The following is a 25,878-nucleotide window of genomic DNA, read 5'->3' as shown; positions in this document are numbered from 1 at the left end:
AATGGAAAAGGGGGGAAACCACCAAAGAGGAATTCAAACAAATAGCCAGCACGTGTAGACACAAAGTCAGAAAAGCTAAAGCACAGAATGAACTCAGGCTTGCTAGAGAGGTTAAAAGCAACAAAAAAGGCTTTTATGGGTATGTTCGTAGCAAAAGGAAGAACAAAGAAACAGTGGGGTCACTCAGAGGAGAAGATGGTGAAATGCAAACAGGGGACACAGAAAGGGCTGAACTCCTCAATGCCTTCTTTGCCTCAGTCTTCTCCGATAAAGAAAACTATACCCGACCTGAAGAATTTGGAGTAAATGATTCAGCAAAGGAAACACAGCCCAGAATAACTAAGGAGATAGTACAAGGATACTTGGCTAGTTTAGATGTATTCAAGTCTCCAGGGCCAGATGAACTGCATCCAAGAGTATTAAAAGAACTGGCAGATGTGATCTCAGAACCACTGGCAGTCATCTTTGAGAATTCCTGGAGAACAGGCGAAGTCCTGGCAGACTGGAGGAGGGCAAATGTTGTCCCTATTTTCAAAAAGGGGAAAAGAGAAGACCCAAATAATTACCACCCAGTCAGTCTGACATCAATACCAGGGAATATTCTGGAGCAGATCATTAAGAAAACAGTCTGTGAGCACCTAGAAAGGAATGCTGTGATCACCAATAGTCAGCATGGATTTCTGAAAAATAAGTCATTGTCAGACTAACCTGATCTCGTTTTTTGACAGAATTACAAGCCTGGTAGATGAAGGGAATGCAGTGGATGTAGCCTACCTTGATTTCAGCAAGGCATTTGACAAGGTGCCCCATGATATTCTTGTAAAGAAGCTGGTAAAATGCGGTCTTGACTATGCTACCACTCAGTGGATTTGTAACTGGCTGAGTGACCGAACCCAAAGGGTGCTCATCAATGGTTCCTCTTCATCCTGGAGAAGAGTGACTAGTGGGGTGCCACAGGGTTCTGTCTTGGGCCCGGTCTTATTCAACATCTTTATCAACGACTTGGATGATGGACTCAAGGGCATCCTGATCAAATTTGCAGATGACACCAAACTGGGAGGGGTGGCTAACACCCCAGAGGACAGGATCACACTTCAAAACGACCTTGACAGATTAGAGAACTGGGCCAAAACAAACAAGATGAATTTTAACAGGGAGAAATGTAAAGTATTGCACTTGGGCAAAAAAAATGAGAGGCACAAATACAAGATGGGTGACACCTGGCTTGAGAGCAGTACATGTGAAAAGGATCTAGGAGTCTTGGTTGACCACAAACTTGACATGAGCCAACAGTGTGACGCGGCAGCTAAAAAAGCCAATGCAATTCTGGGCTGCATCAATAGGAGTATAGCATCTAGATCAAGGGAAGTAATAGTGCCACTGTATTCTGCTCTGGTCAGACCTCACCTGGAGTACTGTGTCCAGTTCTGGGCACCACAATTCAAGAAGGACACTGACAAACTGGCACATGTCCAGAGGAGGGCAACCAAAATGGTCAAAGGCCTGGAAACGATGCCTTATGAGGAACGGCTAAGGGAGCTGGGCATGTTTAGCCTGGAGAAGAGGAGGTTAAGGGGTGATATGATAGCCATGTTCAAATATATAAAAGGATGTCACATAGAGGAGGGAGAAAAGTTGTTTTCTGCTGCTCCAGAGAAGCGGACACGGAGCAATGGATCCAAACTACAAGAAAGAAGATTCCACCTAAACATTAGGAAGAACTTCCTGACAGTAAGAGCTGTTCGACAGTGGAATTTGCTGCCAAGGAGTGTGGTGGATTCTCCTTCTTTGGAGGTCTTTAAGCAGAGGCTTGACAACCATATGTCAGGAGTGCTCTGATGGTGTTTCCTGCTTGGCAGGGGGTTGGACTCGATGGCCCTTGTGGTCTCTTCCAACTCTATGATTCTATGAGTTCTCTTGAGCAAGACAGATATGGCTTCAACATCTGTGCAGGTAATCAGCAAATTCCACCTCTTAGCTGAAAGCTAGCTTAAGCTGCCTTGTAATTTTGCACTCCAGCATCCCTAGGTGGCCTTCACATGTCCCCACTGCCTTTTCTGCTGGGAGCTTACAGGAAAGTGTGGGGCCTCAGGTGGATGCTGAAATGGTGGAGCCCCATATTTTCATGTTGTTGAGGAACCTCTGGCATCTTTAGGTCTCCCCTTCCCCTGGGTGAGCTGCCGTCCATTGGATTTGAGCTCAGGCCAGCATGAGTCCATAGGATATTCCGGGGCAAACTCCAGTAGCCCCATCTCTGCAGAGGCCTGCTTTGCCTTGAACTCTTACTCTAAAGCATTGTGGGAAAGGAACACAGGAATGTTGCAGGATTTTCTTTTCAGTTTAAACAACTTAAGAATGATATGGATCAGGCAGAAGATAAAGCAAGCATGGGCAGGCTGCCTAATGATAGTTGAGATGCCAGCCTCTATCAGAACAACTGTGTAAAAATCATAGAATCATAGAGTTGGAAGAGACCACAAGGGCCATCGAGTCCAACCCCCTGCCAAGCAGGAAACACCACCAGAGCACTCCTGACATATGGTTGTCAAGCCTCTGCTTAAAGACCTCCGAAGAAGGAGACTCCACCACACTAAAGGGAGGTTGCTTGTCCATGTGGGAAGGTGGCCCATGCTCCAACACTTGCGCATGGATTTTTCAGGCTCACTAAAATGCAATTCCCCACCACAGTTTAAATCAAAATTCTCTGACACCGTCCTTCTCTTGTTTCTTTCTGCTACACAGTGGCTAGATCTACATCTTAGAGAAAACGTTCCTCCTTCTCTGCTGCTACTTTCTCGAGCCTTATATTTGACAGAGGTGAAGCCCAAGCCTCTTGTGAATCCAGCTGAGGTGAGCAGGATCGACAGCAGCAGTGTTCAAGAAATGGACCTGGTGGCTTCCTGAGGAGGAGTGGGTTTGTGAGGCTAACAGGGATGACCTAGAACCGCTGCAGCAGAGTTTTTACAAGAGGGGCAGACCCACCAATAGGTGTGGGGAACTCTTCCTTCCCCAGTTTTAGACTACGCATGATTATTTTGCAGGAGCACTTATGGCTAAAAGGTATAAAGAAGTAAATATAACAAATGCTCTTAATACACACTTTGTTAGGTCCAGTCTAAGTTAGTTGAATTTGGGTCCTGATTAAACCAATCATTTTTGTCATGACTTTTTAGTTCCTGTTGATATCATTGGAACCGAAGTCCAGCTAACTTGCAACTGAATCCTGTACCTGTTGGCCCATAATCTCATTAAGTCTAAGTAAGATTTATTCCCAAGAGTGTATAGCATTGCAGCTTTAATCCTGATCGTGTCTGTGAAGTTCGAAAGCTGGCTCTTGAACTCTCCCTCCCCTGCACCTGAAAACTGAAATGGCACCTCCTGAGTGAGGTTAATTAGACAGTTTGGGAAACCCCGTGTTTTGTCCTGCATCAAAAATGTCCTCCGTATGGGCACCTGCAGCACTGCTGCTTCCTTCAAGGCTGGTCCCAAGAATGCAGATCTCAGGATGCATAAAATCTTTCACAGACTTCTTCCTTGCTGATGGCATCTGCACACAATTCCCAAGTGACACACTTTGTTTCTTGTGGGTCCAAGTCTCAGAGACGGGTGCTGTAAACCCAAATTAGCACTGCAGGAAAGCCTTAACATTTTCCCTCTGTAGATAATTAGGGTGAAGGCAGTCTTGCTTCACTGAGATCTAGAAAGCAAATAATGACACCAAGCTTTCTGTTCTTGCTTTAGCCTCTGAAGACCGAGGGTGATGCAGACACAGATGATGAGGATCATGAGACCTTGTTGGATTCTGCCCCCAAAGTACAGGAAAGAAAGGTGAGAAATGGTGTGTGCTCTTTGGGTGTTTTCTCAAAGCTTCTCCAATAATTAGGCTCATAAGTAACTAATAGGGTGTTCACCAGTTGCCCTCATGGTGTAGTAGCATTTCTTTCTTGAAGAACACCAGGGCTCTCGCAACAAAATTGCTTGGGTTCATCGTTCTATTTTTTCCTTCTGAATCTTGGCCTACAATCCAGTTCTCTGACCTTATTTCTCTCTCTCCCTCTTGAAGAGTGAAGAATTTATATTGCAGCCAACAGAGAAATTACCAGTTCCTGAGGTGTCAGCCAAGCCTCCTGCAGGAGAGGTGAGTTTTACCTCTTTGCCTCTTGCACTACAGCTTGTAAATAAACAATGACTAAGCTGACAGTATTTAAGACTATGTACCACACGAATAGATTTTTGTTTTATCATCTTAACCAAACAAAATAGCTATTTAAATTACTGATAAAATAGAGAGTCTGGGGAAGATGGCGCCAGGTCAAGTCTCAACTGAGTCTCTGCTGCGTGAGTAGGAGATCTAATGATCAAATTACCCTGATAAAAAGGCTTATCCTTTGAAAATACCTGCCAACTTTTATCAGTAAAGGACTCTGGGAGCTGTCGGGTGGACTTTTAAACCTCCCCTCCCTTTTAAAGCTACTTAAATCAACTTTGAACCACCTCCCTTGAAAAGCCCATAAAGCTGTGGGTTGGATAAAATAGCCCCATTTATTTCTGAGTACGAAGATGGTACTTACAAGACAATGTTGCAAAGAACTTAGGATTTCACCTTTATAACCTGTAACAACTCCCCCAAAGAAAAAACAGGCCAAAATTTCAACCTACTTCCATCCCAAGGCTGATGAAGCAAATAATCCAGGAAACCTCCATTCTCATGAGTGGTCTATTGACCACACCTGGATTGGAAGGGAGGAAAAAACTAACGTCGGAGGTGGGGGAGTGGACCTGGCAACAAAACTAAAACAAGCTGAGCTAGCCAAAGAGGGACCTGAAGCAAGTTTAGAACAGGAGCTATTCCTGGAAAACCCAGAAGCCATGTCAAACGAGCCTCCTTTCCCCTCCCTATCAGGAGAGAATTTAAGGTGCCCTTCCCCGACTGAGACAGACAAATGGCCAAACAGCTTAAGGTTACAGCACCCGGACAACTTTATCTTCTACTTGTCAGGGATGTTCGAAGATTTACTCAAAACTCATTTCACACAGATAAGCAAAGAACTTGAGCCAATTAAAAACTTCCTTTTGGAAAGCTTGAACCTGCTTACCACCCTAATTGAATTGATTAAGAACCATGAGGCCGCTTTCCCTCACTTGACATCTGGGACTAGGACTAAGGGAGGTGAAACCAAGCCGGGACTCGATTACAAAAAACAAACAGAAACAATTCAGTGCAGGAGAGAGGGTCCCTTGCTCCCAAGAAACCGACCTGAAAGAGAAAATGCTCAACACAAAAAATATAGAAGACCAAAAACATCAAATTGAGAGGCCAAAAGGGAACGCCGACCTGCCAGACTAAAAAAATGAATTCCCAGAAGCTCTTTAAGCTGCTGGAGAATACAACAACAAAGAACTCTGCTCCTACAACCCAAAATAAAATCACAAACTCATGCATGCCAATAAATATTCCCAAAAAAATCGGAATAGTCACCAGGGGCCTCGTGACAGCAGAAAATATCATCAAGGTAAAATTCCTCCCTCATGATACGACCCATGATACGATCGTTTCCAGACCTTTGACCATTTTGGTTGCCCTCCTCTGGACACGTTCCAGTTTGTCAGTGTCCTTCTTGAATTGTGGTGCCCAGAACTGGACACAGTACTCCAGGTGAGGTCTGACCAGAGCAGAATACAGTGGCACTATTACTTCCCTTGATCTAGATGCTATACTCCTATTGATGAGGCCCAGAATTGCATTGGCTTTTTTAGCTGCCGCGTCACCCTGTTGGCTCATGTCAAGTTTGTGGTCAACCAAGACTCCTAGATCCTTTTCACATGTACTGCTCTCAAGCCAGGTGTCACCCATCTTGTATTTGTGCCTCTCACCTTATTTCATTCCTCTGCATGAATAGCTTCTAGGGTTCCCAGGCAATCCATGAAGATTGAGCCAATTCCTGGCGCTGGCACCACTAGTTCAACTTTGAACTGGGTTGTTGGTGGAGGTGTAGGAAAACCCGTTTCTTCTGGAGACAGATATCAACAAGTTGTCCATTCCTCATTGGTTAAAGGCTTTGATTTGCAATTGATGTAATTAAATTTCATGGGAGGAGGCAGGGCTAGAGGTGGAAGGGACTTCCTTATGGTCGATAGTCTTTCAATTAGTGTATGCTGGGAAAGTAGGATCTGCTCGAGGTAGGTTGTTAGGAGTTGTTCATCCTCTGAGGAGAAATCCTTTTCTAACTTATTTGGTGAGGGTGGGGTTTTGTACAGCCTGCCAGATTGTTTAAGGTTGCCAGCCTCTGGGTAGAGCGGCTTACCGTTTCTGGCGCTGTTGGATTCTGCAGTGCTGGTTTTGGTTTTTGGTCTGGCTGGCCTATGTGCTCCTAGAAATGGTAAAGGGTCTTCGATGTTTCGAAGAAACGGTGCACAAGCAAGCCAGCCCTCAGGAAATGGTCTTTATTTGAAAGGGTCTGTTTAGTCTGGAAACGATGCCTTATGAGGAGCGGCTAAGGGAGCTGGGCATGTTTAGCCTGGAGAAGAGGAGGTTAAGGGGTGATATGGTAGCCATGTTCAAATATATAAAAGGATGTCACATAGAGGAGGGAGAAAGGTTGTTTTCTGCTGCTCCAGAGAAGCGGACACGGAGCAATGGATCCAAACTACAAGAAAGAAGATTCCACCTAAACATTAGGAAGAACTTCCTGACAGTAAGAGCTGTTCGACAGTGGAATTTGCTGCCAAGGAGTGTGGTGGAGTCTCCTTGTTTGGAGGTCTTTAAGCAGAGGCTTGACAACCATATGTCAGGAGTGCTCTGATGGTGTTTCCTGCTTGGCAGAGGGTTGGACTCGATGGCCCTTGTGGTCTATTCCAATTCTATGATGATTCTAAGGTCTTAGCGGGTGACTGCCTGGACAGACAAATTAATACCCCCAAATTAGTCTTCCCCTCAATCAAGCCAAACTCAAAGGACCTGAGGAATCAGCAGCAGAAAACAGCTATGAGAGCCTGGAATCTAAAAACCCAAGAATCAGCTGCTGCCCTAAACATCATCTCCTGGAATGTTGCTGGCTGGTCCAGATGCCTCTCCCATTCTACAGACATTCCCTTCTACCGTCAAAACGTTAACATCATCGCTCTCCAAGAGACGTTGGCAGCTGAAAACCCATCATTGGAAGGATACTATACATATGCAGTGAGAGCGGTTGCAGGCAGAGGACCAGGGAGGCTCAAGGGGGGGGGGTTATGCATCCTAATCTCACTCTGCCTAAACGCCACCTGTAAGGAATTGTCCCCTGTAGACCACCTAGCAGTGGCCCTACTCATATCCTGGGGAAACTGCAGTTTACTAATTATCAATGCTTATATCCCCCCAACAAGCAAAAAAAAACAACGATATTGAGGGCATCTGGAATAGACTGGACTCTTATGTCAGGTTACTGCTAACGGACTATCCGGGAGCAAAGGTCCTGCTGGTGGGCGACCTAAACGCAAGGCTAGGTCCTGATGACCCCAGTTTAGAAACCAAATACAGGCAAAAAATAGGGTACCCTGACGATTTTGGCCCGGAGGCTTTACAACTACCAAGGCAGTCAAAGGATCAACATTCAAATTTTGCTGGAGCCTGGCTCCTCAAATTCTCTAGGCAGCTAAGTCTTCATATTCTAAATGGTTGCACCAGGGGCGACATCCCCGGGGAATATACATTCATGTCTGGGGTAAGATCCAGCAGAATTGATTATATGTTGGCGGACAGCGAATTGCTAACAAAAATAGTGAATTTAAAAGTGCTCCCATTCATAGAGGGGGACCATTTCCCTTTGCACCTCCAGGTGTCTCCGTTAAACGAGTCACCCTTCCTGAGAACAGTATATCCTGCAGAGATCACCGCATTAGAGCAACCTGGTTGCCAAGTTAAATGGACCCCTGCACTTGACTTCAAACTGAAGAAGATTCTAATCTCTGAAAAACTCCGTACAATTATAACTGACTTTGGGGATAATCCTAGGCCTGAGGACCCAGTTTCCAAGTTTGAGAGCCTGCTCCAACAATTAAAACCCTATCTTTTTAATACCACAGAGAAAAGGCCAACTAAACCAATAACATCAAATAAACCCTGGTTTGATTACACCTGCTTTGAGGCAAAGAAAGCCCTGCAAAATGCTTGAGAGCCAGTGTGGTGTAGTGGTTAAGAGCGGTAGTCTCGTAATCTGGGGAACTGGGTTCGCGTCTCCGCTCCTCCACATGCAGCTGCTGGGTGACCTTGGGCCAGTCACACTTCTCTGAAGTCTCTCAGCCCCACTCACTTCACAGAGTCTTTGTTGTGGGGGAGGAAGGGAAAGGAGAATGTCAGCCGCTTTGAGACTCCTGAAGGGGAGTGAAAGGCAGGATATCAAATCCAAACTCCTCCTCCTCCTCCTCCTCTTCTTCTTCTTCTTCTTCTTCTTCTTCTTCTTCTTCTTCTTCCAAAGCTGCCCTGACAGCTGAAAATTCTGTCAGACATCAAGCCTATCTTGCTGACCGTGCCCTAAAAAAAGAGTATAAAGACCTAATACTCCACCAAAAGAATGCCTATACCAGAAAATGTTGGCTAGAATTAATTAGTGCGGCAAAAGCAAAAGATCAGACACTATTCTGGAAATTGGTAGCTTCTGGCACCCATAAAGCTATTTCCCCCTTAACCTCACAAATTCCACCTAGCCTGTGGGTCTCATTCTTCCAATCTTTGTATGAGGACACTGAACCTCCACTACGGAATTATAATATAGAACAACTGGCTAAATGGCCGCCTGTTTCAGTAACTGAAGTGAAATCATATATAAACCAACTGAAAATGGCCAAAGCCCCAGGCTCAGACGGCATTACGCCAGAAATGATAAAAGCACAGGCGGATTGGTGGGCACCTTTCTTAGCCAACCTCTTCACTTACATAGATGACACTGGCCGCATCCCAAGGGAATGGGGAACAGCCATAATAGTCCCAATCTATAAAAAGGGCAACAGAGGGGACCCAGCGAATTATAGGCCGATTAGCCTATTAAGTGTGATCAGTAAGCTCTACGCAAAGCACCTCCTTAATAAGTTTACAGAATGGCTAGAGAATGAAGATATCCTGGCAATAGAACAAGCAGGCTTCAGACCCGGAAGGTCCACGACCGATCACTGCCTACGCTACAACATCTCATCGACAAATACAAATCAGGAGGGCAGGCCTCACTATACACGGCCTTTGTCGACCTAAAAGCAGCATTTGATACAGTCTCCAGAACCAGACTCTGGGACAGACTACAGGGTACCAATATAGATAGAAGGTTCCTGCTCTTAATTCAGGCACTGCACACAAACACGGCTCTTAGAGTCAGGTGCAGCCGCCTAGGACACCAAACGCACCCAATAAAACCTTCAAATGAGTCAGGCAAGGGTGCCTATTGGCCCTCTAGTATTTAATTTCTATCTAAATAACTTAGTATCTGCACTCAATGACTCAGAACTCCACCTGCTGAAGCTTGCAAATCGGCATATTTCGGTCCTGCTATATGCCGATGATGCGGTCATTCTATCCAGAACCCCCATTGGACTCAAAAGAGCACTAAGAAAGCTCGCAGCATAAAGTGAATCTGAATGTCTCATAATCAACTATCAAAAGACCAAGATACTCACTTTTGGGGGAAAACCAAAGCTTTGAAGCTGGGAACTCCAAGGCCATAAATTAGAACAAGTCACAAACTATAAGTATCTAGGAATAGTGGTACAGGCCTCAGGAACCAACAAACTACACATAAACTCCATCGGGAGTTCAGCGGAAAAAACTGCAAATTGTAACCTTAAATTCTTCAGAGCACATGGAGGCTTCTTTGTCCCCGCAGCTCTAAAATTATACAAGGCCAAAACTTTGGCACAACTCCTCTATGGTTCCTTTTTGGGCCCGCCTTCCTCTGCTTTCTCCCCACTTGAGAGAGTTCAATCCAGACTTCTTAGAGCTCTCCTCCAAGTCCCCAGATGTGTCTCAAACGCATGGGTGAGATTGGAAACGGGGATGATGACAGTGGAGGCTAGCATTTGCTTAACATCAATTTACAAATGGCTGACATTGAATCTGCTCCCCCGAGGGATAGCCCCACTGATCCTCTGCGACCACTTCCAGTCAGGCTGGCAGACTGCAGTTCTGAACACCCTCCGGAAATTGGGTTTTGCCCCTCAGGCCCTTCTAAGTCTGGGCTTGGGCCAGGCAAAAGCCACGGTCAGGCAAAGAATATTAGATACCAAGAGACAACAGGACTGTGCAAGGTGCGCCGACTATAAAATTGGAGAAATCGAGAGATACATAGCCTCACCGGCAGCATATCTCTTCTTTCTTGTATCTAGAAATGCAAGAAGGGCCTTTACACTCGCCAGAAGTGTGGCTCTTCCCTCGCCGGTCCTGGATGGAGCCTTTAGAAAAGTCCCCTATGCTCAGAGACTTTGCACCTGTCCATTGGGAGAGATAGGAAGCCCAGAACACTTGTTCTTTAAATGTCCCTTTTACGAAGAGGCACGTAGTAAGTTCATTGATCCCCTACTGGTGAGGCTCGCTGACCTCCCGCAAAAGCAAAAATTTGGCCTTCAGAAGAAGACCTGGATGGTCGCCAGATTCTGTGTACAAATCTGTAGGCGCAGACCATCGCGCAACTCAAAATAGTCCGGGATGAAAAGCCCCAAACACGGTTCCATGGGTGACTCTAAGTCAACTCCCTGGGATAGTTTATTGTTGCACATTGTGTCTAAATTTATTGTTGTACATTGTTTTAATTGTCTGTTTTAACCATATTTGCACATCAGTTTCTAATGCTGTGAGTGTCCTCTATTTCAGAGGCTTCTACTCTGCAGCCTCTTATAGTTGTTTTAACTGCGAGTCTTTTAGTTCTTATGCTCTTACAGTTGTTTTAACTACGTTTTTATTTGTTTTTAGTTTTTATCTGTTTTAATTATCAGTTTTTATTCATCCATTATCCGTGTTTAATCTTGTATTTTATTCAGATGTTTTATCCTATGCTTGTTTCTTTGTCCTTACTTGCTCCAACATTTATCAGTTAAAAAAATCCTAACTACTTGTGATGGGACGATGAGCTGCTTGTGCGTAAAATCCAAGTCCCTCAGAGTTTGATCAAGCTTGCAAACCTCTGTCTGTAACGGAGCCCCTTAAACATGGCTCCGTCAGTCGCTAGCAGATTCCGACAGTGGTTGCTTTCGGAATCGCTTCCAACATAAAAGCTCCTTAACGGAAACACGTCTTCTGGACTCTCTACGTGACAGTTTCCGGCGAGGCGTGGGTGTCCCTACAGGAGGTCCTGAAACCTCCCCACTGTCTTCGCTGGAAGTGTCTGAGCCATCCCTCCTGCTCACTTTCCCTCAGCTCACCTCCTCTCCCCCTGCTGGTTCCCTCTTCAGCTGCTGAGTCTCTCCCAACCTGTGTGAGCCCTTCCACCTCCCTTCCTTCCGATGGCAGTTCCCTGACATCCACCTCCCCTCCAGGGCCCCCTTCACCCCCTCCCACCCCCTCCTCTATGGGCGGTGAGGAGGCAAAACCCCGGAAGGAACTTCCTTCATCTTCCGACGTCTCGAACATTTCTCTCCACCTGTTGCAGTTCCTGGTCTCGAAGTACTCCTCCTCCTCAGAGTCCATCTCCCCTTCCCCTTCCGAGTCCGGGAATCCTTCCAACTCCTCCTCCTCATCGGTGGTCCCAAAGTATTCCCTCCGGAACCTCTCCACAGACTGAGGTTTCCTTGGGAACCTTTGATGGAACATTTCTATCAATACCTCGTCATTGATATCTTCTGCCATTACCCAAGTGTTTTCTGACTCCGGTTCTCCTTCCCACGCTACCAAATACTCCACCTGCTCCCCCTTCCACCTGGCGTCCAGGATTTCTGCCACATGGCTGCTGCATTCCCTTTCTTCTATGACCGGTCCCCATGTGGACATCCCTTCTCGTCCCCCCTCATACGGTGACAGTAACGACCTGTGAAATACTGGGTGCAGTTTCATGTGGTTGGGTAACCGGAGCCTGAAAGCCACTGGGTTGACTTGTTGAATGACCTCAAAGGGACCCAATCTCCTGGGTCTTAATTTCTTACAACCCCCTTTGAATGGCAACCCTTGGGTTGACAGCCACACCCGATCTCCCACCCTTATGGTTTCACCTTCCCTTCGGTTCTTGTCTGCCTGCCTCTTGTATTCTTCCTTCGCCCTTTCTAAGTTGAGTTGGAGCTGACAATGGATTGCTTCCATTTCTTCTACAAAATGCTCGGCTGGCGGGACGCTCCATCTCTCCCCTCCTCCCCCTGGGAATGCCCTGGGATGACACCCATAGTTAGCCAAGAAGGGGCTCATCCCTGTGGACACATTCTTTGCATTGTTGTAGGCAAATTCCGCCAGCACCAACTTCTCTACCCAGTCATTCTCTCTGTCATTGACATAGCACCTCAGGTATTGCTGGAGGACACCGTTTGCTCTTTCCGCCTGCTCGTTGGTTTCAGGGTGCCGGGCAGTCGAAAAGTTGACCTCCACCTGCAGTAAGCTCATGAGCTTCCTCCAGAACCTGGAAGTAAATTGTTTTCCTCTGTCTGAGACCACCCTCAATGGCACCCCGTGCAACCTAAAAATGTGTTCTACAAACAACTTCGCTGTCTCTTCCGCCGTGACTGCATGCGAGCAGGCTACAAAGTGGCACATCTTTGTTAGTAGGTCTACCACGACCATGATGGCTGTTTTCCCCTTGGACTTCGGCAAATCAGTCATAAAATCTATAGACACTGCCTCCCAAGGTCGTTCTGGTGTTGGTAAGGGTTCTAATAGCCCCGCCGGCGCCCGCCTCTCCCCTTTGGCTCGCTGGCATTGCTCACACCCTCTTACATACTCCCGTACATCTTCCCTCACCTTAGGCCACCAAAATTCCCTGGTGACCAACCACATGGTTTTATGTTGTCCAAAATGCCCCGCCGTGGGGCTGTTGTGCAACTGCTTGAGTACCCTCCCCCTTAACTCTCCTTCGGGTATATACAGTGCCCCTTTGTAATACAAAGCTCCATTTCTTTCCTCGAAACCCCCTGGTTCCTCTCCCTCACCTCTAAGACCTCTGAGCTTATTCTGGGTGTATTCATCATTCTCTGTTTCCTCTACCAGTTCTCTTTGTCCCACCAATGCCGCCCCACACACCCAGCGGTCCTCTGGGATGACATGTCTCTCTTCGGGTGCCCCCTCCCCTTCCAAATATTCAGGTTTGCGTGAGAGAGCGTCCGCCCTAACGTTTTCTGGACCTGGCACATAACAAATTTCAAAGTGGAATTTGGAGAACTCCTGGGCCCATCTCACTTGCCGTTGGTTGAGCACTCGTGCCGTTCTCCAATACTCTAAGTTCTTGTGGTCCGTGCACACTTGCACCTTATGTTGTGCCCCAATTAATAAATGCCTCCATCTCCTGAACGCTTAATGAATGGCTAGTAGTTCTCGGTCATACACCGTGTAGTTCCTCTCAGATTTGTTCAGCTTTCTCGAGAAAAAGGCACACGGTCTCCACTCCGACTCCTCCTTCCCAGGCTGCAGAAGCACCGCCCCCACAGCCCGGTCTGATGCGCCCGTTTCCACTCGCATCGGTTTTTGTAAATCCACATGCAAGAGCTGTTCTTCCGAAGCGAACGCCCTTTTCAGTTCCTCAAAAGCTCGCTCCGCCTCCGCCGTCCAAACGAATTTCCTCTTACTGCTGAGACAGTCTGTAATGGGAGCCATCAAGTGGGCAAAATTTCTGATGAACTTCCGATAGAAGTTTCCAAATCCAAGGAACCTTTGCACATCCTTCCTTGTTTTCGGTGTTTTCCATTCCAGTACCGCTTGGACCTTGCCAGGATCCATGGCCAGTCCCTTGTCCGACAAGCGGTACCCCAGGAATTCCACCTCCTTGGTATGAAACTGACACTTCTCTAGCTTCACCCACAGCTGATTGGCTTGCAGTCTGCTCAACACTTCCCTGACGTCTTTTACATGCTGCTCCTCATTCTCTGAATATACTAACACGTCATCTAAGAAGGCCACACAATTCTTGTAAAGCAAAGGCCCCAGGATGTGGTTCATAAACGATTGAAAGCACGCGGAGCCTGCTTGTAGGCCGAAGGGCATAACTAAATATTCAAATGCCCCCAAAGGGGTGAAGATGGTGGTTTTCCATTCATCCCCCTTCCTTATTCGTATCAGGTTGTACGCCCCCCTCAGGTCCAGTTTAGTAAAAATCTTTCCCTTCCTGACCCTTGTCAAAATGTCATCAATTCTGGGCATCGGGAAAGTCACTGGTTCGGACACTGCATTTAAGGCCCGGAAGTCCACTACAAGCCTAGGTTTGTCCGTGTTTTTTTTATCCACAAAAAACACTGGGCTGCCCCCCACCTCCCTGGACTCTCTGATGAACCCTCTCTTCAGGTTCTTGTCAATGAACTCCCTTAGCTCCTGCATCTCTCTGTCTGACATGGCGTACAGCTTGCCTACTGGGAGCTGTGCCCCAGGGAGTAAATTGATTTGACAGTCAAAGGGTCTATGTGGGGGTAGTTTGTCTGCTTCCCTCTCACTGAAGACGTTGCTCAGGTCGGCATATTGTTGGGGCACCTTCCCCTTCTCCGTTACTTCCGTCCCTGCTAGAGTGGCTCTGGCCCCTCCTTGAGCCTCCCCCTCTTTGCAGTGTTCTAGACAATGTGCTGACCCAAAGGAGACCACTCTCTGATGCCAGCCCACTAGCGGATCATGTAACGCTAGCCAGCTCATCCCCAGAATAATGGGAGCTCCTCCCAAGGTAGCCACATTGAACGCTATTAGCTCAGTGTGTCTTGCTACCCTCATTAGCATTGGGACGGTCTGCTGGCTGACTTCTCCTCCCAGCAGCTCCCTTCCATCGATCGTGGTCACCTGCAAAGGGTTACTTAAAGGGATAGTCTGTATCTGGTGCTCAGCAGCAAACTCCTTACTCATGAAATTGCAGGAGCTGCCTGAGTCCAATAGCGCCTTTATCTTTAGTGGGTGTCCGTTAGGCAGCTCTAGTAACACCTCTATCACTAGGGCGGGTTTAGGAGGTTCCGACGTGGGCACTTTCACTGCTCTTTGGCCTGGCTGCTGTGCCCCGACGGTGGCAGCCAGGCGTTGGCTTTTACTTGCTCCGGTACCTTTTCCTCCCTCTCCCCAACAGCTCCCGCCATCCATTGCCATTCCTTTCTTTGGGGGCAGACTCTGGCAAAGTGACCTGGCTGTTGGCAGAGATAACATTTCTTGGCGCCCTTCCCCTCCTTCTTCCGCTCTTCACTGGGCTTTGAAACTGCGCGCGTGCGCGCTGTTCCAATTTCCATCGGCTCTCCCGGCGGGAACAGTGGCTCTGGAATCTCTGGAATGCGAAGCTCCCTCCAACGTTCCCCCTTCCCTTCCCGCCTCTCCAAGGCTCTCGCCTCTTGGCGCGCTCCTATGGTCAGCGCTGATTTGGTCAGCTGGTCCATAGACTCCGCCCTGGGCGCCCGGGAAAGTTCATCCTTTACCGCCGAAGAAAGCCCTTCTTCAAAGAGCATTTCATAGAATCATAGAATCATAGAGTTGGAAGAGACCACAAGGGCCATCGAGTCCAACCCCCGGCCAAGCAGGAAACACCATCAGAGCACTCCTGACATATGGTTGTCAAGCCTCTGCTTAAAGACCTCCAAAGTAGGAGACTCCACCACACTCCTTGGCAGCAAATTCCACTGTCGAACAGCTCTTACTGTCAGGAAGTTCTTCCTAATGTTTAGGTGGAATCTTCTTTCTTGTAGTTTGGATCCATTGCTCCGTGTCCGCTTCTCTGGAGCAGCAGAAAACAACTTTTCTCCCTCCTCTATGTGACATCCTTTTATATATTTGAACATGGCTATCATATCACCCCTTAACCTCCTCTTCTCCAGGCTAAACATGCCCAGCTCCCTTAGCCGTTCCTCATAAGGCATCGTTTCCAGGCCTTTGACCATTTTGGTTGCCCTCCTCTGGACACGTTCCAGTTTGTCAGTGTCCTTCTTGAATTGTGGTGCCCAGAACTGGACACAGTACTCTAGGTGAGGTCTGACCAGAGCAGAATACAGTGGTGCCTCGCAAGACGAAATTAATTCGTTCCGCAAGTCTCTTCGTCTTGCGGTTTTTTCGTCTTGCGATGCACGGTTTCCCATAGGAATGCATTGAAAATCAATTAATGCGTTCCTAGGGAAACCGCCTTCAGACCTCTTCTGAAGGCTGGGGGGGGGACAAGGGCTTTTCTTCCCACCCCCAGCATTTTAAAAAACCCTGGGACAGCGGAGGACTTCTCCGCTGTCCGGGGCGATCTTAAAAGCCCCTGGGAAGGCAGGCAGGGGGGACAAAGACTTTCGCCCCCTGCCCGCCTTCAGAAGGTGTTCCCGCCCCCCGCCCCGCTTCGGAACAGCGTTCCGAAGTGGGGCGGCTGGGGCAGGTGTCCCCGCCCCCCCGCCCCGCTTCGGAACAGCGTTCCGAAGTGGGGCGGCTGGGGCAGGTGTCCCCGCCCCCCCTCCCCGCTTCGGAACAGCTTTCCGAAGTGGGGCGGCGGGGGCAGGTGTCCCCGCCCCCCCTCCCCGCTTCGGAACAGCGTTCCGAAGTGGGGCGGCTGGGGCAGGTGTCCCCGCCCCCCCTCCCTGCTTCGGAACAGCGTTCCGAAGTGGGGCGGCTGGGGCAGGTGTCCCCGCCCCCCTCCCCGCTTCGGAACAGCTTTCCGAAGTGGGGCGGCGGGGGCAGGTGTCCCCGCCCCCCCTCCCCGCTTCGGAACAGCGTTCCGAAGTGGGGCGGCTGGGGCAGGAGTCCCCGCCCCCCCTCCCTGCTTCGGAACAGCGTTCCGAAGTGGGGCGGCTGGGGCAGGTGTCCCCGCCCCCCTCCCCGCTTCGGAACAGCGTTCCGAAGTGGGGCGGCTGGGGCAGGTGTCCCCGCCCCCCCTCCCCGCTTCGGAACAGCGTTCCGAAGTGGGGCGGCTGGGGCAGGTGTTCCCCTGAGCGCTTCTAAAGGCGGGCGGCGGTGAGGGAATCCCTTGGCCCCCCGCCGGACTTCAAAAGAGCTTCGGGAAGTCCGGCGGGGGGGCAAGGGATTCCCTCCCAGCCGCCCGCATTTAAAAGCACTCCGGGGAAAGCAGCGAAGTGCGCTGCTTTCCCCGGAGTGCTTTTAAACGCGGGCGGCTGGGAAGGAATCCCTTGGACCCCCGCCGGACTTCCAAAGAGCTTCGGGAAGTCCGGTGGGGGGCCAAGGGATTCCCTCACCGCCGCCCGCATTTAAAAGCACTCTGGGCAAAGCAGCGAAGTGCGCTGCTTTCCCCGGAGTGCTTTTAAACGCAGGTGGCTGGGAAGGAATCCCTTGTACCCCCGCCGGACTTCAAAAGAGCTTCGGGAAGTCCGGCGGGGGGGCAAGGGATTCCCTCACCGCCGCCCGCATTTAAAAGCACTCTGGGCAAAGCAGCGAAGTGCGCTGCTTTCCCTGGAGTGCTTTTAAACGCAGGCGGCTGGGAAGGAATCCCTTGTACCCCCGCCGGACTTCAAAAGAGCTTCGGGAAGTCCGGCGGGGGGCCAAGGGATTCCCTCACCGCCGCCCGCATTTAAAAGCACTCTGGGCAAAGCAGCGAAGTGCGCTGCTTTCCCCGAGCGCTTCTAAATGCGCTGCGCTTCCCCGCTGTCCCAGAGATTTCCCTATGGGCTTTCGTCTTGCGAAGCAAGCCCATAGGGAAATTCGTTTTGCGAAGCGCCTCCAAAACGGAAAACCCTTTCGTCTAGCGGGTTTTCCGTCTTGCGAGGCGTTCGTCTTGCGGGGTACCACTGTACAGTGGCACTATTACTTCCCTTGATCTAGATGCTACTATTGATGCAGCCCAGAATTGTATTGGCTTTTTTAGCTGCCACATCACACTGTTGGCTCATGTCAAGTTTGTGGTCAACCAAGACTCCTAGATCCTTTTCACATGTACTGCTCTCAAGCCAGGTGTCCCCCATCTTGTATTTGTGCCTCTCATTTTTTTTGCCCAAGTGCAATACTTTACATTTCTCCCTGTTAAAATTCATCTTGTTTGTTTTTGCCCAGTTCTCTAATCTGTCAAGGTCGTTTTGAAGTGTGATCCTGTCCTCTGGGGTGTTAGCCACCCCTCCCAGTTTGGTGTCATCTGCAAATTTGATCAGGATGCCCTTGAGTCCATCATCCAAGTTGTTGATAAAGATGTTGAATAAGACCGGGCCCAAGACAGAACCCTGTGGCACCCCACTAGTCACTCTTCTCCAGGATGAAGAGGAACCATTGATGAGCACCCTTTGGGTTCGGTCAGTCAGCCAGTTACAAATCCACTGAGTGGTAGCATAGTCAAGACCGCATTTTACCAGCTTCTTTACAAGAATATCATGGGGCACCTTGTCAAATGCCTTGCTGAAATCAAGGTAGGCTACATCCACTGCGTTCCCTTCATCTACCAGGCTTGTAATTCTGTCAAAAAACGAGATCAGGTTAGTCTGACATGACTTATTTTTCAGAAATCCATGCTGAGTATTGGTGATCACAGCATTCCTTTCTAGGTGCTCACAGACTGTTTGCTTAATGATCTGCTCCAGAATCTTCCCTGGTATTGATGTCAGACTGACTGGGCGATAATTATTTGGGTCCTCTCTTTTCCCCTTTTTGAAAATAGGGACAACATTTGCCCTCCTCCAGTCTGCCGGGACTTCGCCTGTTCTCCAGGAATTCTCAAAGATGACTGCCAGTGGTTCTGAGATCACATCTGCCAGTTCTTTTAATACTCTTGGATGCAGTTCATCTGGCCCTGGAGACTTGAATACATCTAAACTAGCCAAGTATTCTTGTACTATCTCCTTAGTTATTCTGGGCTGTGTTTCCTTTGCTGAATCATTTGCTCCAAATTCTTCAGGTCGGGCATTGTTTTCTTTATCGGAAAAGACTGAGGCAAAGAAGGCATTGAGGAGTTCAGCCCTTTCTGTGTCCCCTGTTTGCATTTCACCATCTTCTCCTCTGAGTGACCCCACTGTTTCTTTGTTCTTCCTTTTGCTACGAACATACCCATAAAAGCCGTTTTTGTTGCTTTTAACCTCTCTAGCCAGCCTGAGTTCATTCTGTGCTTTAGCTTTTCTGACTTTGTGTCTACACGTGCTGGCTATTTGTTTGAATTCCTCTTTGGTGGTTTCCCCCCTTTTCCATTTTTTGTACACATCCTTTTTTAATCTTAACTCAGTTAAAAGTTCTTTAGATAGCCACCCGGGCTTCTTTAAGCACCTTCCATGTTTCCGTCTCATTGGTATTGCCTGACGTTGTGCTTTTACTATCTCCCTCTTAACAAACTCCCAGCCATCATGAACTCCCTTTCCTTTTAGTATTACTGTCCATGGGATCTCACCCAGCACTTCCCTAAGTTTTATGAAGTCGGCTTTCTTAAAGTCAAGAAATTGAGTCCTAGTATGCTTGGCTGCTCCTTTCCGCTGTATAGTAAACTTCAGAAGAGCATGATCACTCGCGCCTAATGATCCTTCCACTTCTCCCCCACTAACCAGGTCATCAACATTGGTTAGGACCAGATCTAAAATGGCTGTTCCTCTTGTTGCTTCTCCCACTTTCTGGACAATGAAGGAATCTGTTTGACCTTATGCTCTTGGCTGAGTTTGACATCCAACAAATATCCGGGTAATTGAAGTCCCCCATTACTACTATCTCCCTTCCTTTTGCATGCTTGGCCATCTGTTCCAGGAAGGCATCATCTATGTCCTCCGTTTGGCTTGGGGATCTATAGTAAACTCCCACAATGAGATCTCTGTTATTCTTCTCTCCCTTAATTTTGACCCAAATGCTCTCACATTGGCTTTGAGGTTCTAAATCTTGGATCTCTTCACAGGTATACACATCCCTGACATATAACGCCACTCCTCCTCCTTTCTTGTCTGGTCTGTTTCTCTGAAATAGATTGTATCCCCCCATTATTACATTCCAATCGTGGGACTTATCCCACCAGGTTTCAGTGATGCCTATTATGTCATATTTAGTTTGCTGTACCAAGAGCTCAAGCTCATCTTGTTTATTTCCCATGCTTTGCGTTCCGCCGATAGATCCCACCCCAATTTATGGATCAACATGGTAAACTCAGTACAGTACTCACGAACAGATCGGCTCCCCTGTTTACACGCCATTAACTTGCTTGCGTACCACTCCCTGCTCAATATCGCTGGAAAACATCAAATCCATGGCACGAAAAAACTTCCTCGTGTCCTTCAGGATGTCATTATTCGTTGCCATTAGGGGCCTCACCCAGTCTTTCGCCCCTTTTTCGAGATGCCCAATCACAAATGCCACCCGCGATTCCTCGTCGGGAAAGTCATCAAACTGCAGATTAAGGGCATATTGCATCTCTGTCCTAAAGGCATGATAGTCCTTGGGCTCCCCCCCAAACCTCTGCACCAATCCTGGCACCTTTCTGGCGAGCGGGGTGGTTTTTCCCTTCTCTGCATCTTGAGCCCTCCTCTCCTCGAGCCTCGCCGTCTGCAGCGCTAGCTGGACCTCCAACGCCCGGTACCTTTCTTCCAGGCTTGGACCCGCTCCAGCTCCTGCTTCTCCGGTTCCGGCTGGGTTGCTCATGATGCCTTCTCCTGCTCAAGCTGCTCACAGAGACTGTCGGAATGCTGTGCTGGGACGATGAGCTGCTTGTGCGTAAAAACCAAGTCCCTCAGAGTTTGATCAAGCTTGCAAACCTCTGTCTGTAACGGAGCCCCTTAAACATGGCTCCGTCAGTCGCTAGCAGATTCCGACAGTGGTTGCTTTCGGAATCGCTTCCAACATAAAAGCTCCTTAACGGAAACACATCTTCTGGACTCTCTTCGTGACAGTTTCCGGCGAGGAGTGGGTGTCCCTACAGGAGGTCCTGAAACCTCCCCACTGTCTTCGCTGGAAGTGTCTGAGCCATCCCTCCTGCTCACTTTCCCTCAGCTCACCTCCTCTCCCCCTGCTGGTTCCTGCTTCAGCTGCTGGGTCTCTCCCAACCTGTGTGAGCCCTTCCACCTCCCTTCCTTCCGATGGCAGTTCCCTGACACTACTATTTTATTTATATGTTTCTTTGTTTTTTATCCTGGTCTGTGACCGTAATAAAGTTAATTCATACTGATAAAATATACACATGAATTACTGAGACCTCAATATGGTGGTTTTTTTCTTTTCTTGACCTGTTGAAACATATATAACATGGTGATTTAACATTTTATAAACAAATCACCACTCATACAAGTTGATTAGAAAGTGCAGTTAGGAGCAAATGACTAAGATGAGAGAGGTGATGCTAGAAAGCTCTTCCAATGAGAGAAGTGCATTTTCAGGTGCCAAAGACTGAACCACCATGAAATCAGTGGAATGCAATGCTATGGCTGGACTGCAAAAGAACTGCTGCTGTATTAGGCCCGTGTTGCTATAAAACTCCCTCTCTCCTCCCTGCGGACACTTATTTGGAAGCAAGGCCTCTGGAACTGATCTCCAAGTGCCTTGTGTTTTGTATCAGAAGGTGACCATTTGCATGAGTATTCCAAAACTGTACACCAACAGCATCTCCTTTGTTACTCAGGTTTGCCTCTTGTTCTTTTCCAGACAAAAATAGAAGCCTCTCGGAGCAGCAAAGCCAGTGCTAATGGAGTCTAGCTGTTCTACCAGCAAATATTTGGGCACTCCAGGATTAAAAGTTCCATTCTCTGAAGTTGTAGACTAGCTCCTTTCCCACTCCTTTGATCTGATATGGATGCTTTTTCTTTGCATCTAAGCCAGGCTGAAGAGCATGTTGTATACAGTGCCACTCTCTTCTTTTATCTTATTCTGTGTTGTTTAACTTATTTTTTTGTAAATATGTACATAGGCTATGATTGGGAGAAGGTGTAACTTATGCAAACTTGTCAGATGTTAAGATTTGTATTTCTAAAATTTTTAGTAAAGCAGTGGCTTATTATTAGTTGGGTGGTGGGGTTTTTGTGTGTGTGTGTGTGTGTGTGTGTGTGCGCGCAAACAACTGACAAGCATCAATACTATAACAAGTACTTTTCTGTGTGGACATTATATAATTTTGGGCTTCCCAATTTAGAGGCTGACACACTTGGAATTTAAACTGATTTACAGGCTAATCCTAAACAGATGCATTTAAACCAGAGCCACAATCACATGGATTCTTTTGGGGAAGCCATGCACTTTAAATGTATGGTGTGGAAATGACCTTAGAAGGAAGCTCTGGATGACTCTATTCCAAATAAGCATGCATAGGATTGCAGCTTTACCATAACTATTTTATTTTACAAAGGTGGGGTAGAATGAATGAAAATAATAACTAATTCCCATCCCTCTCTAAGCAACAACATCTGATTACTCACTGGAGGAAATTCAAAACGCTATTTGAACAGTTATTCCTACTTAGTATCACCAGAGAGCAGCAGAGTACAACATTTCTTGGAGGAGTCATCCTTGCAGATCACTGGGAAAAGATACTATTTCCTAAGGAGAAGAACGGCAACTGTCACTGAAGGCAGTGAAAACAAACATCCAGTCCTGAGTCACTCCATGCAAGAGAGAAGTTCTGGTGATGTATATGGAATAGTCTGCTGCTTCCCACGCCTTAATTGGGAGCTTAATGCATCCATTGCCTGTCTGCTTTTCAACCTGCCTTGCATGCAGAATCTTCTCTATCCTCAGCTTTCTAAGGACAACCACTTTGGCTTGTAAAGCTGTTTGGAAACCTAATTTTTCCATGTTGCTGAGGAAGATGAAACACAAACATCTTCACTACTTTTAAGTTTCTTTGGACCACACCAAAGGCCCATCTGGCCAGCATCATGTTCTCAAACTGCTTATAAGCAGGCTATGAGCCCAACATCCCACTCCTTAACCTTGGCTCACTAGCAACTGGTATTCAGAGCTGTACCACCTCCAATACTCCACCAAGCACCCTGCTCACCCATCTTGGCTCAGAGACTTCTATCGTCTAGCACACCTAGAGACTGTGTTTCTCTCCAAATCTTGTGGCATCCATCTGTCACGAGAGACAATGGAGTGTGCCTTGGGGGTGAAGTTAGCAGCACTGAGGTGACCTCCACAGGATGCAAGCCTGGGCAGGATGTATGACACATAGGCTTTACAGCACATTAGCCTCTTAGAGTTGCTGTCATGTCCCCCAGCACTTTTCTTACCTGGCTCGACCTGCTCCCATTTGGGCTTTCCTAAATGGTTCACTCTCCTCCCTTAGGGAAGATTCATTCTGAACCAGACACTGAGCTCCTGTCAGCTTTCCCAAAGACACCAGTTTGAAAACAGAGGGGCAGAGCCCTCGAGCCCCCTCCGGGTGGCGCTGTGGTCTAAACCACTGAGCCTCTTGGGCTTGCCGATTAGAAGGTTGGCAGTTTGAATCCCCGCTACGGAGTGAGCTCCCATTGCTCTGTCCCTGCTCCTGCCAACCTAGCAGTTCAAAAGCACACGAGCGCAAGTAGATAAATAGGTACCGCTGTAGTGGGAAGGTAAATGGTGTTTCCGTGCACTCTGGTTTCTGTCACGGTGTTCCATTGCACCAGAAGCGGTTTAGTCATGCTGGTCACATGACCCGGAAAGATGTCTGTGGACAAACACCTGCTCCCTCAGACTGAAAGCGAGATGAGCGCCACAACCCCATAGTTGCCTTTGACTGGACTTAACTGTCCAGGGGACCTTTTCCACACCTGGCTGGAGTGGGTATTAAATTGTCCCTCCTCCCAGTTCTCCTGTCCAAACTTACCTCCCCCTTGTGCCCTCCAAATGTGCCGGCGGGAAGAAAACCCTGGAACTGGGTGTTCTGATCGGAGGGCTGAGCCGGCCTGGGATTCACGGGCTCTTGAGCCAATATCACTGCCATAAGAGCGTAAGAGCATGAGGCCCAATCCAGGACCGGTTTGTTTCCCTCCAGCCCTTCTCCCGTGAGCGGCAGGGCTGTGGATGCAGTAGTAGCTCTGCCACTCCACAAAGCTGCTTCACTTGCGTGTGTGTGAAAGTTAATATTGTTCCTTTAACCTATTGGTATTACAACTGCATCTTGCAAAGGAATCAAAGCTCATCCGAATGAAGCATTATTGATTGTTTTTCAGATAATATGATAAAAGAAAAAATCAATCTATTTGTCGAAAACTAACCCAAGCCATAACAAGGCAATTTTATACACACTGCATAAATAAAGCAAACAGGAATAGACAATAAACAAATAAATCATTAAACCAACTCTAAATAAAATGGTTTTGGCAATTGTTTCAGAGAAGAAGTCGGAGGAAGCTCCTTTCTGGCATAGAGCCTGTCTACTTTCCCGGGCCCTTTCAGTGAACATTTGCAGCACTATCCCTATGCTTCTCTTGAGCAGATCATGAGTTACCGTATTTTTCGCTCCATAAGGTGCACCTACTTTTTTGGGGGTGGGGAATTGAAGAAGAAAAAAAATGCGGCTCTTGGGGGCTTTTGCAGGGGGTGGGGAAAGTGAGAGAGCCTCACTCTGTCTCTTCCCCCACCTCCCGCAAAAGCCAGGGATAGCCGCGCGAAGCCTCAGGGCAGTGGGGTGAAGGCTCCCCGCTGCCCTGCAGAGGCTTTGTGGGCTACCCAGAGCTGCTCAGCAGCTTGTGGGGCTGGAGGGGGAAGCCCGCCCCCCCCTGCCCCAGGGATCACACATTTGTTCCATGAGACGCACAGACATTTCCCCTGAGATTTTAAGAGGAAAAAAGTGTGTCTTATGGAGCAAAAAATACGGTATCTTATAATCTTACCCTGGAGAGGTTTTAACAAGGGATGCCATCCTGTATGCATATATTGTTACAAGACTTGCCAACTCATTGCTGTGGAGAGGACTATCACTTAACATGTTTACCAAGAAGCAATACTGGGGACACCTTTGGTATTCCTCCACAGAATGCTCGTGGTTCATGCTGGCTAGGAAATAGTAGGAGATATACCTGGCATATTTTGAATGGAAAATGTGATTTTCCCCACCCCAGCTAAAGGGAAGGAGCAAAGGTGTGTGCCTGTGTGTGCCTTTGTGTGTGTGTGTGTGTGTGTGTGTGTGTGTGCGTGCGCACACACGCTTAACTGAGAAAGAGAAGCGTGACAAAGGCAGTTTCTGTGCAAGAAAGAAAGGGTTTGGGTTTGTTTGCTTGTTTGTGTTGCAATATTTTTGATTGTTTTGAGATAACAATAATAATTCACAACTACAAACAAACAATCCAGTCACAGATAACAAGCTATTATCATTGTATATTGATTTCCATACTTTAACAAGTACATTTAACAATATTCCACAGATTTCTGAGCTGTAATATACCTCCCTTCACACTGGCTCTTAAGTGCTGGGAGGAAAGAAAAAACTTCGCACACGCTTGATATATATGTAAAGAAGAGAAAGCAGATTCCATCGAACCTTCTATCTTGGATAGTTCAGCTGGTTAGAGCTTGGTGAAGCTGATACGGCCAAGGTTGCAGGTTCCATCCCCACGAGGGACAGCTGCCTGTTCTGACCAGGTGATCCTGAGGGCCTCTTCAAACTCGACAATTCTATGATTCTCTCTTGGAATGCCTGTTGCTTAAGGGGCGCTCCAACAAAGCCACGGCCCATACATTTTTGCCCAACATCTCCAGAGACAGGGCAAAGAAACTGCAGTTTTTAGGGGATGAGACAGAGAGAGAGGACTAAGATTGCTGGGGGTCCCACTCCCCCTTGCCTGGAAGTCTTGCCCTCTGGTAGTTTCCTGGATGGGCCACACCCCCCCCTTTGCTAATGGTCCATCCGGCTAGCCCTGCCAAGCTGGCTTGGCTTGGTAGCATAACTAAATCCAGTAGGTTTTGTTTGGCAAAGTTTA

At 47.9% G+C, this 25,878-nt stretch overlaps 1 protein-coding gene across 4 annotated transcripts in view; it reads left to right on the top strand.

Annotated features, from left to right (window-relative positions):
- LETM2 (leucine zipper and EF-hand containing transmembrane protein 2) overlaps positions 1–25,416 on the top strand; it is a 267,600-nt gene extending 242,184 nt beyond the window's left edge. For 3 of the 4 annotated variants that reach the window (XM_081171437.1, XM_081171436.1, XM_081171438.1), the window contains 4 exons: positions 2,743–2,850; positions 3,742–3,828; positions 4,064–4,138; positions 21,626–21,980. In XM_081171437.1, coding sequence (XP_081027563.1) covers positions 2,743–2,850; positions 3,742–3,828; positions 4,064–4,138; positions 21,626–21,676 — 321 coding nt within the window. In that variant the 3' untranslated portion in view covers positions 21,677–21,980. Of the gene's footprint in view, positions 1–2,742; positions 2,851–3,741; positions 3,829–4,063; positions 4,139–21,625; positions 21,981–25,323 lie in introns of those variants that run through there. The other variant, XM_081171439.1, reaches the window with a different exon arrangement.
- Positions 25,417–25,878: the final 462 nt, after the last annotated feature.

This window comes from Podarcis bocagei (genome assembly GCF_964188305.1).
Source record: "Podarcis bocagei genome assembly, chromosome: 15".
Taxonomy (NCBI): Eukaryota; Metazoa; Chordata; class Lepidosauria; order Squamata; family Lacertidae; genus Podarcis; species Podarcis bocagei.
This window is presented reverse-complemented; position numbering and strand designations above follow the sequence as displayed.